The sequence below is a fragment of the Cyprinodon tularosa genome, unplaced genomic scaffold, assembly GCF_016077235.1.
Source record: "Cyprinodon tularosa strain WSP-4 unplaced genomic scaffold, ASM1607723v1 ctg58, whole genome shotgun sequence".
Lineage (NCBI taxonomy): Eukaryota > Metazoa > Chordata > Actinopteri > Cyprinodontiformes > Cyprinodontidae > Cyprinodon > Cyprinodon tularosa.
This window is the reverse complement of record NW_024039318.1, coordinates 1,410,943-1,435,000: the sequence shown is the minus strand read 5'-3', so window position 1 is coordinate 1,435,000 and position 24,058 is coordinate 1,410,943. Positions and strand designations below refer to the sequence as shown.

At 38.0% G+C, this 24,058-nt stretch overlaps 2 protein-coding genes across 2 annotated transcripts in view; both read right to left on the bottom strand.

Moving 5' to 3' along the window:
• clptm1 (CLPTM1 regulator of GABA type A receptor forward trafficking) overlaps nt 1–6,364 on the bottom strand; it is a 19,686-nt gene extending 13,322 nt beyond the window's left edge. Inside the window, exons 1-3 of the mRNA XM_038306378.1 lie at nt 6,314–6,364; nt 1,494–1,621; nt 514–637 (exon numbers count right to left, since the gene is read on the bottom strand). Of these exons, the coding sequence (XP_038162306.1) occupies nt 514–637; nt 1,494–1,621; nt 6,314–6,364 (303 nt within the window). The remainder of the gene's footprint in view (nt 1–513; nt 638–1,493; nt 1,622–6,313) is intronic.
• A 4,196-nt stretch (nt 6,365–10,560) lies between these two features.
• tbcb (tubulin folding cofactor B) lies at nt 10,561–23,612 on the bottom strand. Its single transcript, XM_038306390.1, has 7 exons — nt 23,443–23,612; nt 21,034–21,189; nt 20,801–20,944; nt 18,080–18,173; nt 17,683–17,874; nt 11,748–11,820; nt 10,561–11,657 (listed from the first exon to the last, which is right to left on the bottom strand). The coding sequence occupies exons 2-7, from the start codon at nt 21,151–21,153 to the stop codon at nt 11,543–11,545; spliced, it is 738 nt and encodes a 245-aa protein (XP_038162318.1). The 5' UTR covers nt 21,154–21,189; nt 23,443–23,612; the 3' UTR covers nt 10,561–11,542.
• Between the last annotated feature and the right edge of the window lie 446 nt (nt 23,613–24,058).

Below are 24,058 nucleotides of genomic sequence, written 5' to 3'. Positions count from 1 at the left end.
GACTTTAATCTGATGATGGCTGCATTTATGCAGTTTTCTTAACGACCATGCAGAAAAAAAAAGGAATCTCGGCAAACCAATCAGAATTGTGCATCATGACCTACAGTCTGTGTACCCCCATACCTTTTAATATTTATGGCGCTGGGTAAGCTATACATAACATAAGATAGACTTTATTCATCTCACAAAGGAGAAATTCACTCAAAAAATGAAGGGAGAAATTCAAAGGAGTGGATTTTTCCTTTGTGAGATCAGTAAAGTGTATCTTATATCTGCTAGATCTTAACTTTTTTAAATGGAAAATAAACTGATAAATATAACTTATATTCACATTTCATAAGAATCAAACTTAAAAAGAAATAAAAAGTAAACACAAATGAAAAAAATAATATATAAAAATAAATATATGTTACTTGTTTAGATCCTTGCATATCTGTAAATTTGGAATAAGGATAAAAACATCAAGAAAATAATAGATCAAAAGTGGAAACAGGGTGAAGAAGAATAATGTACCATGAGGGTGTCTTTAGGAAACAGGTTCCTGCTGGGTACTCTGGGGGCCCCTGCTGGTGTGTTCGGATCAGGAGTGGATGGCCCTCTGCGGAACCAACTACTGATTGCCCAAATTATGAAGATTCTGGAGAACAAAGTAATATCAAAATAGTGAAAATGTTATTTAGGTTAAAAAGTTTAAAGGTAGAAATAGTATAACATCTAGAAAGAAGAAGTGTCTTTTTAATTCAGTTAGGGGGGAATCAATACTGCATGACTACATTTAAGTGACTGTAATAATAATAATAATAATAGTATTTTTTGCTTACTCTAAAACTAAAACGTTTTATTTTGGTGTAAACACGCTGTGCTTTAAATGTCTTTGCCTAAACAATCCCTTCCTATTAAACCTTATATGTAATCAGAAAAAAGAAAAAATCAAATGCAACTAAAGCCTAAGAACAGGAAAAAACAAATTCCAAGTGCAACTTACAGACAACACCAAAAAAGATAGATCCTTTTTAACACAGTAACTAAAGAGATCAATTTTTAACCATGAAAAAAATAGTCGATACTTGAATCTATTTTTTTATGTGGGTTACGCAAATGAAGATGGAAGAAGGGGGACTATTGTGTGTTAAAAGAACATTTGGGCCTGTTAGAAAATACAGAAAATAACCATGTCTGGAAATATAAATGGGGAAATAAAAAAAAAGAGACTTTCAAAAAGTTTACTGTTCCAAGATCAGACCTATTTTTTAACCGCTTAATTCCGAAAAGCAAAGTTCTTTTGTCCGTCTCTAAAGACGATGACTCAGATTAGAAAGACAGAAAGAAAGACTAGAATCTGTACAAAGATCTGGAACAGAAAGAACTAAGAGCTGGCTGAACTAAAGCCCATTATTCTCCATCAAATCAATTTAATTTGGACAGTGACTATTATGAACGCAATGCATTACCTTTCATTAAGCAATAGAATCTCGTTTATTCAAAAAACGTACCTAAAGAGGACACCTTTGATGACCTGCCAGGCATTAGGTGCTTGCTGCTGCTGCTGAGGGTCCTGAGCATTTTCAGCCGTCTGCACAGTTTGACCTTCTGCCGTTGCAGCGCTTCCATTGCTGCTCACCTACAAACACACATAAATAAGATATAATACACCCAAAAGAAGAGGGTTCATTGATGATCTAGCAGTGAACATTTCCATGGTAGGAAAACCAGTATCAGTGTAAAATACTGTCAATAAATGTCAGATTATGCAGAAAACCTGTTACTACTACTGTACTCAAAGCTTAACTTATAAATTAGATAAGGACAAAGGAATGAAGGCCGAGAATTTAGTTGCATTTGCAATCAATATTGCAATTTAATTAAACACAAATCAAATTTGCAGAGGCACTCAATAATGGTCACATTACATTTAACAAGAGTAAGACACCAAAATGTACACTTCCATCCTTTAGGAGGCAGTAATACACTTTAAAGTTATTTTGCCACCACACAGAAGGAAGGAGAGTTGAACCCAGAGCAAAGCAGTTTTCCTCACAGCAGCAAAGTCCTGCAACAATGGACTCTGGACAAACAAGCTTTCAAGGTCATGAAAGCAATGAAACCCTGCAGTGAAATGTCGACATGCTTGTAGTTAGGGCAAAGGAAGATAAAAATAGAACACAATCACAATACTGGTTAAAATTTAAAAAAGAAAATTCACAACTTTGACCTTTTGCAAAGTCTTTCAGCACTAAAATGCATGGTGGGAAATTCTCCTTTTAAAAACATTTTCTAAAAATTCATACATGCACAAAACTTAATTAGAAACTAAAAACTTTATATTAATTAACTACCACTTCCATAACTTTTCCTCTTGTTGATCTGAAAAAAAAAATAATAATAAAAAGGAGCTATGATTTATAATAACTGATCTTTCTTAGAGGTAATTCTAAGCAAGATTTTGACGCATATCCGCGTTAACTGTAACACGCAGATGACCTGGTTTCTGAGCATAAACCAGGAAGCATTCTACTTTTAGGTTTAGGAGCATGTTTATGGGAAGTCTTGTCAATTCTTTCAGAAACACGTCTGTAAGGCCATAGTCTGATGTTGAACAAGAAGGTCTAGCTTGGTCAGTCTATGGTCTAAAATATTCTTAAGAGAGCGCAATTAAGATGGTCTCAGGACAACATGTCTAATGTTAGAAGAGAAATTTCCAAACCCTTCGCACAAAGATGGAAGCATGAAACTGTCTCAAATCTGTTGGAATGCTGAAGAATTTAGTTGCTTCCACAGGAACTAAGAGGCCAACCCCCAATAAAGGATCACACAATATAGTTGCTGTCTTTCCCGATCACATATACCCCTTTCCCCTGGCCGAAAAACCCAATTAAACCTGGGAGCAATCAGCTTTTAGTGGCAGTGGGAACAGCTCCCTGACATGTGTCTACCCGGGTCAAACAACTCGGCAAGCGACCAGTGTTAAAATCGCCTCGGCTCTGATCAGCATACTGAGGGAAAACCAGACCCGGGTTAACCCGCTAATTTAAGTGACACCATTGAACACAACGTACGGAAGTCAACACAACAAAACAACTCTGATAACTTTTGTTAAATATGACACAGCACTAGTAAGAGAGATTTGGAAAGATAATAGAACAAAATAATAAAGTACACTTACTACACCCTGACTTCCTTACATGTTGCTCTCCATTCTTTAGTGATTTATGTCGCATGAGTGATATCTCCAACACTAACACACAGTGATGGTGTCACCAGACTTAGTTGGTCCACCCATGTTTGAAAAACACCTGTAAACCCTCTATATTCAGTGGGAAAGAAGCTTCACAGTTTGTCAAGATACCACTGAAATTTAATAGTGGAACATTTAGGGCTGACGGTCTCATGACTAGTCTTCTTGCACAGGTGGCATCTTATCACAGTATCACGCTACAATTCACTGAGCTCCTGAGAGCGATCCATTCATTCCTAAATGTTTTGTAGTTACAATTAGAATGCCTGGGGCTTCATTTTAAACAACTCTGGCCATGAAAGTAATTGGAAGACTTGATTTGAATTATTCACTTAGATTAATTAATACTTGTGGGTACATAGTATATATATATATATATATATGACCTCCAGTTCATATTCATTTGAAAGTCATAGTGGCTGTAAATGATCAGTAAAACCAGTTATTAGTGGTCACCCAATCTGCAGCGTGCCAATGTAACCCCCACCTCTCTGGCCATATTCTATTCAAGTGTCACATAAGAATGAGACATGCTAAGTCATAAGACTTATTCACTATCTAAGCATCTGTCCGGTTGTTACAAACACTAGGGAAACCAATGGCTGGCTAAAAATGTTATCTGTTTCAACAGGTTATGTTTTTAGATTGCAAAGGCAACAAGAAATGTGAAGATTTAAAGTTTCCAACTAGCTTTGTTACATTTGAAACCTCTTCATTCAAATCTATGAAGGGGACATAAATAAGGCTTTTCATCCATGCTCCAACATCCTGCTATGTGAAATTTAAACAAATCCAATTATCCGGTGCATGGACTTCTGTTTCCTGGACTGGACTGGAAAAATCCAAAAATACACTCAACTATAATAAAAAAAAAGAAAAGTTCTCTCTTCACCTTAAGATAATAAATTACACATTCTGAACAAAGTTTAATTATTAACTAGGCCATCTTAGACTTCTAGGTAAATGCCACACATTAGTTTTACCATTCTATCTGGGATTAAAAGAGGACAAACTTTTAATAACCATTCAAAAAAGGAAAGAGTTTCTATGCAATATTTAAAACAGACTAAACTAAAATTCTTTCACATCCTGTTGGAGTGTAAAACAGATAATCAAGATAGATAAAATACATTGTCATTATCCCTAAAGACTCCATTTGGATTCCTAAACATGCAAAGTTTTCTTGTCTTTATAGCTGAAACTTAAATTTTGACATTTTTAGAAACACAGAAACCTTTTTTAATCTGTGAGACTTGGTATAATTAAAATACAAGATATTTACAAAGGTTTTAAAGATCGCAAAAAGCTAAACCGGGTTCATCGACTATGCCATTTTATCTATTGGTGAGATATGATGCCATGTCCCAGACTCCAGCACACAGGAGTAGAGGCTTAATGTAGTGATTCACAGTGACCTTTAATGACATGTTTGTTCTGCAAAAAACTGCCCCTTAGAGACAAACTACACTTATTAGGCATAGATAACAACTATGAGACTAAGGGGTTTTTAAAGCAGGATATCTAAGTTGTTTGTAAAGTCTATAACTTTCATTATTCGCCTTTGAATGTCTTTGGAAATACTCTGAAAATAGCTCATATATATATATATATATATATATATATATATATATATATATATATATATATATATATATATATATATATATAAATAAAATTTCATATTTTTATTCAAAGCCGGATTCTTTTTCCTCTTAATATTTAGGTTATTTTGTGCAAAGTGTCCTGGCGTTTCAGGAATTGGACAGGAAGATTCCTAACAAATATTTGTATGAATTAAGAAACCCTTATATCCCATTAATAGTGATACCCAATTACCATGTCAAACCTTCAGACTTTCGGTGGGGAAATATTCCAGTAGATTTTATTTGTACATTTTATTTTACATTTCAGTGCAAAACAATTACTATAAATGCACAGACTATTGAAGAAAGAAGATTGGCTATTTTTGTAATTCAATGTTCTAAATCAAATATCTAAACTTTTACCTAATTTAGTTCATTCTATTAAATTATTTTCCAACCTAAAGTAAAACAATAAAGTCCTATGCAACAAAAATAATTATGGCAAAATATCTGCATTGACTTTTCACTAAATGTTTTTATTGTAAACTAAAAATGTTTTTTTTTTTTTTTTGTAATGAGAAAGAAGGGGAAAAAACACTAAAGGTATTAATTATCTCCCCCCTGCTAGCTTGTGTAATTTATCCTTAGCAATCAAAATGATCAACCAGCCTAATTTAAATGTTGCCCTTTCAGAGAAAAAGGTTTAACGTAAACCTTTTAAAAATGTTTGTGGTATGATTCCTTTCAGGCTCAATCCCACAGAAATTAAACCGATTTAAAGTCTATATGCCAAAAAAAGCACTGAAATTGTCTATTTGTATACATTTCACAAGCCATAAATGGTCTTCAAAAATTATAGCTATATGTTCTAGGATAAACTGGAACTAAACTACAGAACCTAAGCTATGCCCTTACTTTTTCATTACGGAGACTGCGTAGGAACCTTGTTAGGCAATATATGGCTAAGCTACATCTGGTTATTTCATCTGATCAGCCTTATTACCAAAAGTGTCTGTCAGGTGAACGATCAAGTTGGAGATTGAGGAGAAAATTAACATGTGAGAAGATTTAACTGGAGGCTGAAATGAGTGGGAACACACTGGCCCAGTTAATCAAACCATGCTGTGCTGATCAGGTTCAGGCCTTGTGATAGCTAACTGTCACGCTGCGGTTGTCAGCTGGTTAAACACTGACACGAGCAACTCAACAGACTGTCGCGATTATGCCAATATAATATTTTTTCACTGTAAACACCACATTTGCCCAGTATCTCGACTAGCTAACAGCACCGGTTTCACAACCGACCGTAAGCGGCGACGGGAGGTCGTTTTAAAACCAACCGGCACTGACAACGTCACTGAAGCTAGCGAGGGCAGCGACCGCTGACACGGTTAAATGTTAGGGACTCAAGCTTCTACGTTAAAACAGTAAAACAGACTATAGCTAACCGAAACTATCAAGCAAAAAACAACTGAGCGACTGTCATTCATTTTACCTCTCCGTTGCTTGCGGTAGGTTTAGATGAATCGCTCCCCTGCGTCGCCATCTTTCCTCGTCTCTATCGCGCAAACACCACTTGCTGGTTGGGAAAACTGCGCCGAGTCTCGCGAGACGTCAGTTGTATCGTCATCGGAAGGATGGATATCAGCAGTGACTATGGCAGGCCGAATTGACATTTATTAGAAGCGACGTCCTCTCTATTGTTCCATTCGTTGATCTCTAAAATAAGATTCTTTCTAGTCAAAACTACATTCCTACTAGCAAGAAATGTACATATAGATATTCTAAATTACATTTTTGCTAGCAAAAATTTACAATCCAGGCTGCAAAGAACATAATCGTACTAGTAAGAACAAACTTTCAAATACTTACAAATCTACAAATTTTAAGTGGCCCTTTAGACATTTCTTAGCTTGGCTGAATATATTCCAGGTGTCTCAAATGCATTTCTTCCTAGTCAAAATAACCATTTCAGATATCTAAAATAACATTCTTCCTGTGTGTTAGAACAATAGATGAGTGATTCGAGCACTAATCGAGGTCAAACAGTTAATTCTGCACACACGGAATAAATTCACCACAACTTCTGTTCAAAATATAAGAGTTTATCAAAAATAATTTAGCTCCAAGTCAAACATATTTCAGTTTAACACTCTCAGCTAAGAATAATAAAACTAAACTAAACTATTATGTACAAAGAGGAAGGGAAAACATGGTTGGAAACCATATTACAGTTCAAGATGGATTTTGTGTTTGAAACCATAGTTTATCTGGAAGAATTTGGGATATGATCAAATTAGCTTTTCACTAATTTTAAAGAAATTGGAATGTTTTCAGACCAATTCACCATGAGGTGAATAAAACATTATTTGGCCAAATAATGTTTTATTAAATGATTTGCTTAATCAAGAACCAAAAACCTTTAGTCAACTGATTCTTTACCCTCTTTGAAATAGCTAGCAGCGAATAGACATCAGGATTCCACTAAATGACTCTTGGTCAGACTTAGTAATGGAAATGTAATGATGAGCTGAGGAACACATGAACACTAATGTTATACCAGTGTTTAAAACCTTTTGTGAAATAAAGCTTGTCCAAGCTTCAGCAACAGCTCAACACATATTCCTGTAGCATAGTGTAGCATGCAGTCTATTCTGTTAGCTTGACTTTACTCATCAGTAAACACATGTTGTTTGTTCTGTCCCAAATCATGCCAGACCTGCAAACCTTTTTCCGTTTCCATTTGGAGAGCTTAAGTTTCATCCAGTTGCAGCTCAGCACTAAGGACAGAGACACGGGGTTCTTTGTCTCAGTCGTTCATCAAGGCACTCCTTCTCTCCAGTCTGGCTCTATAAGTTCTGAAACTCAAGAGAAATGTGTTGCAAAAGTTCTGTTTTGCAGCAGGTTGGTTCTGAAAGGTTCGGACTTATCCTTGATGGTTCTGGAGATCTGGTTCCCGCATCTCCACTGTGGTGGAGAACCAGCCATGGGCGTAGGTTTGCATAGGGACCATAGGGACATGTCCCTACCAAAATTTTGAACCGTCCTAATTGTCCCTACCAATAATTGGATGTGAGCAACGTGTTTATAATTTACAGCAGTAGTTGTTGCAGCAGTGGCTTATTTTCCTCTCGCAGCTCCTCTGCCTGGTCTCTCCTGTCCCTTTCACCTAGCAGCGCATGGAACTGTGTTGCGCTGTTTAACTCCACTCTCATTGGTTGTTCTGGCTTAAGTTCCGCCTTCTCTCTCTCTGATTGGCTGTTTTCTAGTCCGCGTGTGCTTGGAGCACAACATTGAAAATTTATTCACACTAGAATGCAGCGGTTACTACAATTAATATTAGGCTACAAAACTAGTCCCAATAAAAAAAATGAATATCATGTACACTAAAAAACAAAAACCTTTTTTTTTTTTTTTCATAAAACGAAATATTCTGAGTCAGCCAGGAGTTCTGAAGACTGCTGGAAAAATGGGCAAATAAGCCATCAACATTTCTGATTCTTAGCAACAGCCAATTAAGAAAGAAAATGTGAGGGTTTCCTTTTTACCGATATTTAGTTTATATTACTGTTTTCATTTTTTTTTTTCTTTTTACAATTTTGATATAACTTATCTAAGTGGGTTGCTCTGTGGTTTCCCACACACATTTTACATTTATATTACTGTATGTTTGAAAGTCTCTATACTCCAGTTAATGATGAATCACCTACTAAATTAGTTGACGATTATTGAAATAATCAATATGATTCATTTTTTTTCAGCCCCAGATGAAATACATGAAATGGGCTACACAGAGTAACTATAGCCCAGATGTTCAACTTTTATAGTGAAGTTAATATTTTAATGAATATATTATTTTGCTTGATACAGAGAGAGCATAGTAGGTACAAATATTAGAGTGGGGTTTAACTCTGTACAATTCTATATCTTCAAAAGAAAATACTGTATTTACCTTCTCTCTTAGTCGTTCAAATGAAACCGTTTTCAAAGTGGAAAACAGTCCTAATTCCACATTCTTCAGAGCCAGTGATGCTTCAAACATTGATAAACAGCATCTAATGAGTGTAGAGCTTATAACATTTTTATTAATGTAGCAAAATGTTGCTTTTCTCTTTTAACAATGAATTCCTCTTATCAGTACGGATGCTCACATTGAGCATAAAAAAGGGCATGCATATTGCATAGCACCAATGACACCAGACCAATAGTGTCCCTACCAAAGTTCAAATCAAACCTACGCCCTTGGAACCAGCTAAAGCGGACCCCAGCTTCCTGGGCAAGGGAGAGGAGACAAAGAGCACAGGAGGCAAAAAGAAAAAGAATTTTTGTGCTCTGTGATTTTGTCTGTCCTCAACCAGAGGGGGGTGGTGGTTGGTCACACCTCTATGACTTGCCATGTGACTTGCCTGTAGAGGCCTTGGCTGAAACAGGGTTGTTGCAGAGATTCCACAGCTGATTTCACATCATCATGTCAAAATGAAATGTGGACACTGGTTCCCAATGACCAAAAAGTATGATCCCGGCATATGGCACAACAATAACAAATGTCAATATGCCCTGCCATAAGCATCTGGATATGCAAAAAGCTGAGTGGCAAAACGCAGTTTTTGAACTTAAAACAAAAAAAAATGAGCATTTCCTTTATGTATATCTGGTCAGTACATATTTTGGTAGTTAATTTTAATCTGACATGAGTTCTGAAAACAAGTGTCTTTGTATCTTTTATTTTCAAATATATTTTATAAAAATGTATCCACTCTGCAGTAAAAAAAAAGAAGATTAGAAATCCCCTTTATTTAATCTTAATGTTTAAATTAAGATATATTTTAAAAGATAACTGGTTAAGCCAAGCTACATTTTACTTGAGTTTACTTGAGTCATCGATACAAAATTGTTTTGACGGGGGGTTTTGAGTGTCAATAGTATTAATGGCACAACCATCCATCCATTCATCCACCCCCCTGCTGGGGTCACTAGGGGTGCTGGTGCCTATCTCCAGCTTTCAATGGACGAGAGGAGGGTACCCCCTGGAGAGGTCACCATTCTTTCAAAGGGCAACACAGACAAACAGGACAAAACCATTTACGCACCTAAAGAGAAATTAGAGATGCCAATCAACCTAAACAGTCTTTGGGAGGAAGTCAGACTACCTGGGGAGAACCCACACATGCACATGCAGAACATGTGACCCTCCATGCAAAAAGAGCCCAGATGGGCAATCAAACCCAGGACCTTCTTGCTGCAAGGCGGCAATGCCACCCACTTGTGTCACTGTGCAGCCCTAATGCCACACCATAGATTTTAATTTACACTTTTGCAAAACTATTAGTAAAACTTGTTTTTTCCCCTCTAATCAACTTGCTGGTCTGCTCTGTCCAATTCTATGATGAAGTTCCCTCGGGGTTAAGATCTGAAAGTGAAGGCCAAACCACCAACAGGATCTTTGCGTTATTAATGACCCCTCCTGGCAAGGTTTTCCCTCTTCAACTTCCCCCCGCCCTTCTTTTGTAGAGACTACCTAAAGTCAAAAAGCCTTAAAATAACCAACTCCTTCTCGAGTAAGTCTAATATCTTATTTAACTGAATTATGTACTTGCTCAGCAATTGTTGTTCTAGAAACTTAAATACATAAAAAAAAAACATATGGAGATAAAGGCCATATTCACCAAATCAATCTTTCAGTTAGTGAGAATTGCAAACATAATTCACTCATAATAGAAAGTCAAATAATTACCGAAACGATTTTGATCATGTGTAGTCTTTATTAATAAGGGTTATCCTTTGGCACACTTTGTCACCAGCACCTTAGATCAATGTTGAATATTAATCAAAACTGAACCTTAAGGAAAAGAGGAAAAAGGATTTCACATTTGCTTAAATTAAACAGTATGTTCGTTTTTATGTATAAGACAAGCAAACGTACAAAATAAAAATAAAAATAAAAATGCATCATTGTTCAACACTTGACAACTTGTTATGGAGGAACCTGCAGGTAACAATATCAGCTGCATGACTGTGGATGTGTGGGACAGAGTGGCGACATGAGACAAAGCAGCCATGTTGTCAGATGGGAAATATTGCATGTCATGTTTTTTTCTTTTTTAAACAAAGCGCAGTAGTGTAACAAAAGTTTTCACTCAAGCAAATACAACAATTTTGATGCATTTTCTGCAAGTTGCTCAGTTTAAAATGCAAATATCCACTGCCTGCAGCTTTCATTTAACCTCACCAATGATCTAAAGATGCCAACACAGACTGGGATGACCCTTTTAACTGTCAAAGTACGGTTAGAGAGAATTTTAGACTTGACAGTTATACAAGCAAATTACAAATAAACAATATACAGTTCTTAAAGATTAAGTCTGTTCTTTTGTAGAACTACACAGAACTCTATATAGACAGTTGCTAAGCTGTAAACAAAGTATGACAGCAACTAAGAAACAAAAAAAAAAATACATCGGAACAAAAAAAAAATCTTCTGTGAAAACCTTTCAATTTGACTAGTTTTTGATAACTAATCTATTTTAAGATCACAAATGACAGTCCTGCCATGCTGCGATGAAAAAACCTCCAGCTAAAGTGCCTTTAAATCATGCCATCCACAGAAGAACATGAACCATTGTTATGATGAATTATCCTACTTCCTCTCTGTCCAGTAAGTGGAACTGAGATTTTAAAAACAACAACAAAAAAAAGCATAAGGAAACAAACATCCACAACGGTTTTAAATCTCATCTAAGCCGTAATCCTCCTCAGGAAAGTCGCCCACTGTTACACTCAGTGGCTTCACAAAGGCCCCGTATTTCTCCTGACACTCAAAGTACTGTTTCCCCTGAACACTGGAGACACAATAAAAAACATGATTAGAATGAAATACAATCGGTTACAATTTGTTGTTATATAAACAGGGGAGGAAAAATAAATCTTACGTTCCGTTGTGTTTTCCCAGAGGCTCATCATACTTCACACCTACCCAATGACCTGGCTTGAACTCTGTTGTACCTAAAACAGCATATTTTTCTTTATGAAATCACATGAAACTAATACACCTTACTTACAATGTTGATCTCAATTAGACCTGGCATAATAACTCTTGGACAAAACATTGTCCCAGACATTATTGCAATAAATTATAATTTAATACTTTTTTCAACTAACATAATGATAATGGTAAAATAATGCAAATAGTCTTGTTTTTTTTTTTTTTTGTTTTTTTTTTTTTTTTTTACATTTAAAAGAGAAACTGGAAGACAATTAAAATAATACTCCACAATAAAATTATCAAAACTAAATAGTAACCTGGACTCTCACTCTTGGCTAACAAAGATATTTACTTTCATGGAAACCAAAGAAATTCATTTATGACAAAATTGAACTGGTAACAGCAGTCTGTTAAGTCTCTGTAAACAAATAAGCACAATGAAAAATATTATTCATTATTCTCAGACAACAAAAATAGACAAAACTACCAGTTTAATACACAAAACCTGCATACCAAGAACAAAAGAACATTAAATAAATGTTAATGCTTTACTGGCAATATGTATATTACCGAAGCAATCCTTGCTGATTGACAGGCGTCATATGTTTGCAACATTTTTTGAAATACCGACTTTTCGAAATTAAAGGGAAGTATCGCTCTATTAAACCGCACCGTCTGTGAGGGTGTACCATTTTGTACTGCTCTTTTTGAGCAGTTTATTGTTTATTGTTTTTTACCCCACACCTGGAAAAACAGCATTGAAGGATTACCTTTTAGGGAAACTTTAAGGGGCATTCAGACCAAATGGGGAGTTCACTGCTCTGCATTTCAGAAGCAGTGCTCACACCCTGGACTGTATCATCAAATAGGAGGAGGTTCAGCTGCATGAAGCCATCTCCCCAACCAGAATAAAAACTCAACAAATAGACTCTGTGGTTAGTGCTACCTTAGAGAGGATTTGTCCAGTCAAAATGATCATTTGTAAAAATGGAGAGAAAAAAAAGATGAGTGCTACTGTTGTTTCAGAGATATTAAAGATGATCTTTTAGTTCACCCAGAGGTCAACCATCCCCCCATTAAGCTTAGAATTGAATCAAAATGATCTACTTTTTCAGTGCGACTTGATTTGTGCAGGTAAAACTATGTTTGTTCTGACTTGGTTTTTAAGATAGAATCCTTTTTAATTCCGGCCGATGACGTCACATCCCAGCAGACGTTAGCGTTGCACTGGAATCAGAATATACAATTTTTGTATAAAAAGGCGTGTTATCGGTATAGAATACAATAGTGGGTATGTTTACTTATTTAGTGGGTGGATTGATTGTTTAACATTTTTATTAGTTCATCAGCATCCCAGATTTTTCAGTTTGGACCTGACGTCACCCTCGGCCACCCCACAGGCTTTCCTGACAAGATCTCGCTGTCAGCATTTCAACACACAAGTGAAGCTTAACATTATAGACCGCTGCTAAATTGTTGCCTATGCACAACTTTTAAAACAGCTTAGAGAACTATTTGAGAAAAAAAAAAAAAAGAAAATTGAATGAAAGTCGAATTTGGTGGTACTTCATTGTAAATCTACCTGTGCAGAGAGCACCAATGCTGGGCAGTAATAGACCAGGGTCAGTGCTGGAGGTAAGGGAGGACAACAAACAGTCCTTTTTGGAATTAATGAAAATGTCTTTTTTTAAAGTCACTGAAAAACTTCTTCAGTGCATTCCTCATTTCACCCTTTGTCAACACCATCTTCTCTTTATTCCATTTTAACTGAAAAACTCACATAACTACAACCAGTCCCTGATTGCCACTTACTATTTTCAACTTCATCTGTCATCCCTCCACTCCCAATGCAGTGCTGCTGTTGACTTAACCCCAGTTCTATCGAGGTGAGAGCGGAGCAGTTAACGCTCTCAGCTCATGGGATTCACCACCCCTCCCTGATGAGCTGACAGCAAGTCTAATGTAAAGTTCATTTTATTTCTCATTGACGTAAACTTAGCATCCCATCTTGACAGAGAAAAAACTAATGTAGAAAGTTTTGCAAATTTATTAAAAAAGAAAAACTGAAATATCGAATGGTCATAAGTATTCAGACCCTTTGCTCAGTATTTACCGTATTTTCACGACTATAAGGCGCACATAAACGTCTTTTTTTTCCCTCAAAATGTGCGGTGCGCCCTTTGGTGCGGTGCGCCCTATGTGTGTTGCAACTGCGACTTTTGAGACCACCTTATTGAGGAGATGATGAAAGAGTGGCTGAGGGAGGTGAATGTAAGGAGACCAGGTGGTTTTTTTCCCCACTCATCACCACACCATCGCTGTTAATCTGACTCCATGCGTGCCCATCTCACAGCTGATGTGAAAAACATGGTGAAACAAATTAATACTGTGCTCGCTGTGAACCGGACGCAGCAGGTGCAGCAGAAGCAGCAGAAGCAGCGAGTTTACACGCAAAGACAACGGTTGACGAGCGTATAGACGCAGCAAAAGGTCCCGCAGCGCGTTTTGAGCAGCAGGCGAAGCGCTTCGGGAGCGCGCCGCCAACGCGCTGCTGCTGCTCGAGATGGAAAAATTGAAGTTTTGCTGCTGGAAGCGCTGCATCAACGAATCAGAGAAGCTGATCTGGGAGCTGGCTGTGAGACGACACATCGCTCTGATGACATATGATATTAAAGCAAATGAAAGGGCTGGATGGATGAGGAGATGATGAAAGCGTGGCTGAGGCAGGTGTATGTGAGGAGACCAGGTGGTTTTTTCCACGCATCACCATCGCTTTTAATATGTGACTCCATGCGTGCCCATCTCACAGCTGATGTGAAAAACATGGTGAAAAAAAATAAACGCTGTGCTCGCCGTTATCCCGGGGGTCTGACAAAGGAACTTCCACCGCTCGACATCGGTGTGAACCGGCCGTTCAAAGTAAGGCTGCGAGCGGCGTGGGAGCGACGGATGACCGACGGAGACCACAGTTTCACGATAAGTGGAAGGCAGCGCCGGGCAAGTTACGCCACCGTTAGCGGATGGATAGTTGATGCTTGGACTAAAGTGTCTGCTGGCTCTATTGTTCAAGCTTTTGCAAAAGCCGGCATTATTTCTGAGGAGCCGCGCTGCACGGAAAGTGACTCTGACAGCGAAGAAGGGGAAATTGGCATGTCTGATTTAGCACAGCTGTTTAATTCAGAAACAGAGGATGATGACTTTGATGGGTTTGATTAATACTTTGTAATAAATACATGAATAAAGCACAAACATACTCAGTTTTGCTCCCGCTCTATTTTTCTACCTGAAAACTTTATTCAACAGCAGCCTCTGGGCCGGGTCTCCTCCGGGTTCACCACGGCGGCTGGCAGGTGTTTTTCATCTAAATAATCTAAATCTTGCAGCTATATTTGCTGTGATCAGTGGGAATAAAGTAGTTTTAATATGTTTTTAAGTGAGAAAGTCCACCTGAAAACTTCATAATTGCAGTCAGTTCATCCAGATTATCTATTTCTGTCGGAGGCGCTCAGACCCCGACATACCAGCGGTACACCGACAGTAGAAATCCCTTCATCAGCAGCCTCTGAGCTGGGCAGCCTCCGGGTTCATGCAGTGGCTGGCAGGTGTTTTTCATCCAAATAATTTAAACTCCAGGCACCAGGATACCGGTAATAAAAGCAAACATATTCCGTCGGCAGGTTTCAGGATTTTAAGTTAATTTAGGAGTGATCACAGCGCTGTGTCATCTGCGCTGTGTCATCTGTCTCACTGCCAGCTCCCAGGTTTGATTAATGCTTTGTTATAAATACATGAATAAAGCACAGTCATACTCAGTTTTGCCCCCGCTGTATTTTTAAATACGCAGTAGAGGTATTTAAAGGTAGTAGAGGACATGTACCTGTATATAAAAAACGCGCCCTATAGTCCGGTGCGCCTTATGAGTGTGTTAAATACAGAAATGGCACACATAACTGAGACTGCACCTTTTAGTACGGTGCACCTTATGGTCGTGAAAATACGGTAGTAGAAGCACCCTTTTGAGCTAGTACAGCCACGAGTCTTCTTGGGAATGGTGCAAAACGTTTTTCACAGCTGGATTTGGGGATCCCATGCCATTCTTCCTTGCAGATCCTCTCCAGTGCTGTTAGACTGGATGGTTAGCATTGGTGGACAGCCATTTTCAGGTCTCTCCAGAGATGCTCAACTGGGTTTAGGTCAGGGTTCTGGCTGGACCAGTCAAGAATGGTCACAGAGTTGTTCCCAAGTCAATCCTTTGTAATCTTAGCTGTGTGCTTAGGGTCACTGTCCTGTTGGAAGGTGAACCTTCGACCCAGCCTGAGGTCCTAGGCACTCTGGAAGAGATTTTCTTCCAGGATATCTTTGTACTTCATTCATCTTTCCTTCAATTGCAACCAGTCATTCTGTACCTGCAGCAAAAAACACCCCCATAGAATGATGCTGCAACCACCATTGGGATTGTATTGGGCAGGTGATGTGCAGTGCTAGGTTTTCTCCACACATACCGCTTAGAATTAACACCAAAAAGTTTGATCTTGGTTCATCAGACCAGAGAATCTTCTCATAGTCTGGGAGTCCTTTTAGTTTTATGGCAAACTAAATGGGGCTTTCATATATCTTGCACTGAGGAGATGGTTCCGTCGGGCCACTCTGCCTTAAAGCCCCGACTGGTTGAGTGCTACAGTGATAGTTAACTTTGTGGAACTTTCTCTCATCTCCCTATTGCATCTCTGGAGCTCAGTCACTGTGATCTCTGGGTTCTTCTTTACCGCTCTCAACAAGGCTCTTCTCCCAGAATTGCTGTTTGGCTGAACGACCAGGTCTAGGAAGAGTTCTGGTCATCCCAAACTTATCCCATTTAAGGATTATGGAGGCCTAGAGTGCTGCGGAAATTCGTTTGTAACCATGGCCAGATCTGTACCATGCCACAATTCTGTCTCTGAGCTCCTTAGGCAGTTCCTTCTATCTCATGGTGCTCTTTTGGTCTGACATGCACTGTGAGCTGTACGGTCTTATATAGACAGATGTGTGCCTTTCCTAATCAATCCAATCAGTTTAATTAAACACAGTTGGACTCCAAGAAGGAACAGAACCATCTCAAGAAGGATCAGAAAAAAAATGGACAGCATGTGTCACAGCAAATGGTCTGTATACTTATGACCATGTGATATTTCAGTTTTGCCACTCTCCATCACATCTAGAATCTCACACCAAAACCTTCATCAGGTTTGGGCATCAAGGGCAGGAAGTCAACTCGGATAGTGTGTACAATTTGCATCACGCTCGAAATATAAGCATCTGCCAGCTGTTATATCCAAGCAATCTTTTATGATTGTTAATTAACGGTTTATTCAAATTGTTTAATGAATAACATCTGCCTAGAGATGGACCTTCTTCACAGTATCATTGTGGTCCAGAAGAGGGCAACACTGTTCATCCTAAAGCGGAGTCACACACACAGCATCTAGAGCTGAACTAAAAATCAACTGGAAAGGGAGTCTGGTCCAGTGCAGTGTGGGAATATGTGAAACTGCTTAATCTGCTTATTTACATTCAGCCTACTGTAGAAAATTAGTCAAACATGTTATGGAAAGAAAACTCAGGATTTTAAGAAAATGGCTGCTTATAAATCAGGCGTTAGCCGGACAAATAGATCAACTTTACATGAACTTGTATGAGAGCTTGTGTCCCTATTGCACATGATAATAATAATGGAAATTCAACTGATTGAGCAGCTCCAATTAAGACAAGAGCATATATATAGTCTGGTAGTTATGTTTTAATATCAACCACAAACCCAAATGAATTGCTTTTCCTGTTAAGAAGAAAATCTATAAATCAAAGGTTTGCATCAAGAAGACCAAATACATCTAATACATACTTACCAACATACATAACTGTGCCCAGTTTTGTGGGTTGCCCAGGGACCTCCACTTTGCAGCGGCTGCCGACAGAAATGGCCTCAGCCGCTGCCTTCTGTTCTTGTTCCTGATTGTCGAGCTCAGCTTTCTTCCTGGCAACTTCCTCCTCATTGTAGCGTCCCAATTGCTGCTTCTTTAAGAATGAACGCACGGATTCTAAAATAAATATATTAACATTTTGTTATATTGAACAACACTGATCAAAGCCATTAGCAGTACATCCAGTCTTAGAACATTGTCTCCTCTAGTTATATTTAGTAAAGTTGTTTTTTTTTTTCTCTAAGCAAACAAGCAGGCAAATATCTTAAATATGAATTATTTTACTATAAAACTGACTAGCTATTGTTTGGGTGATGAGTACCTGTCCGCTTCTCATAGGCATCATCTGGCAGCTCAAACTTTTCCACTTTGGAACTATCAAATAACTCGCTTGTTTTTCCACTTCTATCAGTAACCTGAAAGAGAAACAATGATACAGCAACATCTAGTAAGCATGATTATACAGCAGCCTGCTACTCTTACTTCTTACTATGAAAAAAGAAAAGAAAAAAATCGAGCGTAATTATCTGACAGCAAAATGCAGATGCTTCAAATACAATAGCATCTTGATAGTTTCAGTACTTAATCTTCTTGACCCCATGCTTGCCATCAATTTTAATGGTCTGATTATCCCAAAACTTCAGTTATTGCTGACATTTGCATCTGATCGCTTTCAGATACCTTATAAAGTGTTTCAATAGGCCCTTTTCTACTGTTCTACTGCCATTCAAAAACCTGAGGGTTTTTGACAGCCCGCGTAGCGTTTCCGGGAGGTGCGCTTTTGAACAGCCAATAGTTTAGCTAATCATTTTTCAATTAATAGACTAAAAAGATTTCCTTTCATCGAATGCAAAATATATGCAGAGAACTGACATTTTCTTCATATTTAGGAAACTACAGGTGCTGGTCATAAAATTAGAATATCATGAAAAAGTAGATTGATTTCAGTAATTCCATTAAAAAAGTGAAACTTGTATATTATATTCATACATTACATACAAACTAATATATTTCAGATGTTTATTTTGTTTAATTTTGATGATTACAAATGACAACAAATGAAAATCTCAAATTCATCATATCAGAAAATTAGAATATTACTGAAGACCAATAAAAACAAAGGATTTATAGAAATGTTGGCCAACTGAAAAGTATGAACATGAAAAGTATGAGCATGTACAGCACTCAGTATTTAGTTGGGCCTCCTTTGGCCTGTATTACTGCAGCAATGCGGCGTGGCATGGAGTCGATCAGTCTGTGGCACTGCTCAGGTGTTATGATAGCCCAGGTTGCTCTAATAGTGGCTTTTAGCTCTTCTGAATTGTTGGGTCTGGTGTATTGCATCTTCTACTTCACAATACCCCATAGATTTTCTATGGGGTTAAGGTCAGGAGAGTTTGCTGGCCAATTAAGAACAGGGATACCATGGTCCTTCAACCAGGTACTGGTAGCTTTGGCACTGTGTGCAGGTGCCAAGTCCTGTTGGAAAATGAAATCTGCATCTCCAAAAAGTTGGTCAGCTGCAGGAAGCATGAAGTGCTCTAAAACTTCCTGGTATGTGGCTGTGTTGACCCTGGACCTCAGAAAACACAATGGACCACCACCAGCAGATGACATGGCACCCCAAACCATCACTGACTGTGGAAACTTTACACTGGACTTCAAGCAACGTGGATGAAGTGCCTCTCTTCTTTTCCTCCAGACTCTGGGACCTTGATTTCCAAAGGAAATGCAAAATTTACTTTCATCAGAGAACATGACTTTGGACCACTCACCAGCAGTCCAGTCCTGTTTCTCTTTAGCCCAGGCAAGACGCTTCTGACGCTGTCTGTGGTTCAAGAGTGGCTTGACACAAGGAATGCGACAGCAGAAACCCATGTCTTTCATACGTCTGTGTGTGGTGGTTCTTGAAGCACTCACTCCAGCTGCAGTCCACTCTTTGTGAATCTCCCCCACATTTTTGAATGGGTTTTGTTTCACAATCCTCTCCAGGGTGCGGTTATCTCTCTTGCTTGTACACTTTTTTCGACCACATCTTTTCCTTCCCTTCGCCTCTCTATTAATGTGCTTGGACACTGAGCTCTGTGAACAGCCAGCCTCTTTAGCGATGACCTTTTGTGTCTTGCCCTCCTTGTGCAAGGTGTCGATGGTCGTCTTTTGGACAACTGTCAAGTCAGCAGTCTTCCCCATGATTGTGTAGCCTATAGAACTAGACTGAAAGACCATTTAAAGGCTTTTGCAGGTGGTTTGAGTTAATTAGCTGATTAGAGTGTGGCACCAGGGGCCATCAATTTTGAACCTTTTCACAATATTCTAATTTTATGATATGATGAATTTGAGATTTTCATTTGTTGTCATTTGTAATCATCAAAATTAAACAAAATAAACATCTGAAATATATGAGTTTGTATGTAATGTATGAATATAATATACAAGTTTCACTTTTTAAATGGAATTACTGAAATCAATCTACTTTTTCATGATATTCTAATTTTATGACCAGCACCTGTATAAGCACCAGGAGTTTTCAGTCCAACTTGGAAAAACCTTCAGGTGTGCTCTACAAAACTAGCTGAACAGGGGCGTTTTTATTAATTTCATATAAAAATAAACAGATCCTTACTTCCCAAAATAAGAAAAAAAGTTTTTGCAGAGCCTAGCCAGAGCCCAGGCATAAGGTGAACTGGTCAAAACTGCTGACAAGTCAAGATGCAGGTAGCTGACTCTACACTCCTCCTAAAGACAGAGCGGAAGTTCATTCAATAGATGCCTTATTCAAAGAGTATGCACACTTATGCAAGCAGCTAATGGCTTCTGAGGCTTTCCAGTTTAATTTGACCAAGAATTGCATACATTTCCTGTCCTAATTACACACAATGGACACAATAAAGAAGCAAAAAGAATTCTAAAATTAATTTAGCATCTTTTATATTCCACACTCTTAAAAATTTCAACCCATCTAAAAATATCTTTACATCCACTTGGAATTAAATTTTAATCTATAACATCCACCATGCACCGCATTTTTGGTACTTTTGCTTACGTGTATTCTGCATTCATCGTCCACAGGGTAGGAACCGAACAGAGCTTCGTCGTTATCTATTTTCTGTAGGAACACATCCGTTGTGCTAAAAATCTCCAAATCCATGCAGGAAGCAGGAACACCCACATTCATCTCCAGCAGCCCCTGTGTGCAAGTACATACAACACTTAGAAGGCAGAATTAAAGGTTCTGTAAATTAAGAGGAGGTTAAAGATGTTATTCATGTGCATTACCTTCAGTTCTGCTATAGTGATTCCTCTATTAAACCTTCGGCGGTTCTCGAAGGAGGAGAGGCTGCTTGTGATACGGACATTCACAAGAGGGTTGGTGACCACAATCACTTCACCAGACATTTTGAAATTGGTCAGGACCCTCTTAAGGAGCAGTGACTAAAAAAAATTAAAAGCATAAATGCCATCAACAGCTCAGCAAGCAGAGTAGGACCAATATAACAAGGTCATTTTGAAATTTCTGTATTTATTCTGAGGACAGAAAGAACATTTATAGACCAAGACAAAACAAAAAAATAACCAAAAAGACAGATCATCGGCTCTCCCATTAGCACTTCTATTTTTAGATGCGTGTGGTTGCAACCAAATCAGACGGTATTTTGTTTTTTTGCAAGTAAAACCAGATGGATATAATGAAACATACTACTCAAACTGAGTCCCAGAGCACTCTTTACCCCAGAAAATTTTGTTTTGGTTTTGCATAAATCCAAAAAACCCCCCCAAACATTATAATCCAATCTGCTGTGTACTTCCTGCATTGCAGTATACCATATGCAATTGGGGAATAAACCATGAAGTGGTTTTTGTACCCAGCAATGACCAGGAAAAACTGGAAGTGCCATCTAGTGCCAACACTAACCCAGCGTAACGGTGCCATCAGACATGTAGCAGTGGAGGGACAGAGGCCATGCAGCTTGTCAACTAGTGTTAGACCAAGCTTATTTTTTTTTTGACAATGGGAAAGGGGACAAACACCAATTGTTAAGCGGTCGGCCCGTGTTTGAAAAACCCAGGTTAACATGCTAATTTCAGTGGGAAAGAGACTTTATGGAGCCACACAAAGAGGCACACATATGCAGTTTTATTACTGCTTGAAACTTCAGAGCTGATTATAGAGCTGAATGAAGATGGAGACTGATTACTGATCTGTATTGGATCATGCAAAGACCAGAGAAAAGGGTACCGGTAAGTGTATTGATGGAATAGATCCTTCCTATGACATGTACCGGTATGTATGTATTTATTTGTTTCTGAGTAAAAAAAAATGTTTAAGAGATTCTCAACATGTTACACCTTATTATTATCTATTATCGTTATTGACACATCCACGTTGGAAAAAACTAAAGATAATTCTCATGTGAAATGAATCCCCTGTATCACAATATACTATTCTGGAAATGAAAACATCTAACGCACTGTAAATTTTTTCTGTCTACAGTGTTGATAATGTCTAGGAGAAGGTGTGCACTGGTCTGGAGAGGGAGAAGAAGGAGCCATCTATGAAGAACTAAAACTGATTTATGGGGGGTGTTGACGTTTTTGACCAGACGATTGTTTCCTTTTCCTCATGCAGAAAGAGAAGAAAGGTGTTTCTGACAGCTCAGCAATATTTTGTGACTTGGTGGATATTGCTGTAATGAACAACAACCTGCTGCACAAGGAGCTTTGTGGTAGACTGGATCAGCAGCTGCTGACCCACCAGGCTTACAAAAGCAGTCCCCAACAACTACCAGAGGCCTGTCAGTATATATCCCTGTGGCCATTGCTGAGCTAACATCAGTCTGACCAGTCATCACTGCTCCTCCGATCAGTTTGAAAACTGATCTTTACTCCGTGTTTGTGGCTCCAGTATTGTCAATAATTTATTATAGATAGGGTTAGGATGTTCCTGCTGTTTTTTGAATTCTGCTTTTTAAATCTTGATAAAGAATATAATCTGAATTTGTGTTGGTCTGTTGTAAATTTTCAATACAGGAAAAAAAAATATATAATAGTTTTTATTGTTCATTTTTGTTTGAACATTGTCTTGTGAACCTTTAAGTGTCTTCATATGTATCTGTTAAACAAAGATCTGATTTAACTAATCTAAACACCTAACTCTGAAGTACATATAATTTTTTTCATAAAAAAAGTAAAGCACATTTAAAGGGGCTTCCAGGTCATATGATCAATTTACCCAAAATCAGTGTAGGATCATAGTACTCCACTGGGTTCATGAGGTACACCTTTTATTTTTGCATTTGAAATCTCTAAATATTTTGTTTTACTTTTTACATATGGGCTAAGTATTAACATTTAAATTCAATAGCTTATAGGCTTCAAAAAGTACACTTTTATTTTGAAAGCAGGAAGTCGGTACACAATGCAGTCGTTTGTTGTGTTGTTTGTTTTTTATAATTCCATATTTTTTTCTAAATGTAGTGGTTCCATGTAACACCCTGAAGTTTTATCGTAACAAAATTTTTTTCCAGCAATCACATGGACTTTTTTCTGTCTTTCCCCCTCATTAATTTCATCAAAAATGACCTTAGAAGCACTATGGGTTTGCTAGCTAAACAGTGGGAAGCAACAGTAGTCACATTGGAGCCGTTGAGACGCCTCGAATTAACCAGTTTTACCGCATTTACTTACATATAGGTTCTTTTTCCAAGCAGTAGAAACGAAATGCCTTGATGAAAGCGGATAACGATGTTGGTTTGAAGAAACTGCGTTCTAACTACCACAGTAAAACAAAAATGGTGAGCTCAGCATTGCTTTGAATGTACGCCATGAGACTCAAACTCCAATTCCTGCAACGCCCTGCTCTGGAAGCTTCTATCCGCCTCGGCTGGAACGAACCAATCAGATTAGAGAGGGACGAAGCTCAGCCAATGGAATCATGGATACGTACATCAGGAGGACGGGCCGTTTATTTAGTGGCTGATAAAGACAACCAATCAAAAGAAGGAGCTGAGATGACCACGTGGTAGGACGAACGCAAGACAATGCATAAATATGCTGTATTTATTGACTAAGACACTGATTGTTGTCATTCTTTTGGAATATTTTTTTATATCAAGAACATGATGGCTAAAATAAGTTGAACAAGTAGTTTAAAAAATACATATATTTTTAAAAAGGAAAGTATAGCAGAACATTAAAATATAACTATTTTTGTTTGTGATGCCAAAAATGGATACGTTTAAATTCTAATACGGTTTTAAAGGTTGTAAAATAATGTCTGGAATTTCGTTTTTCCAAGTACCCT

Excerpts from the sequence above, each read along its gene's own strand:
- tbcb (XM_038306390.1), bottom strand. The coding sequence starts at position 21,153 with ATGTCTGGTGAAGTGATTGTGGTCACCAACCCTCTTGTGAATGTCCGT. Across the intron at positions 18,174-20,800 it reads ACGATGAATGCAGAATACAC|GTTACTGATAGAAGTGGAAA; the intron begins GTAAGCAAAAGT and ends TTTCTCTTTCAG. Across the intron at positions 11,821-17,682 it reads GGGCACAGTTATGTATGTTG|GTACAACAGAGTTCAAGCCA; the intron begins GTAAGTATGTAT and ends ATGCTGTTTTAG.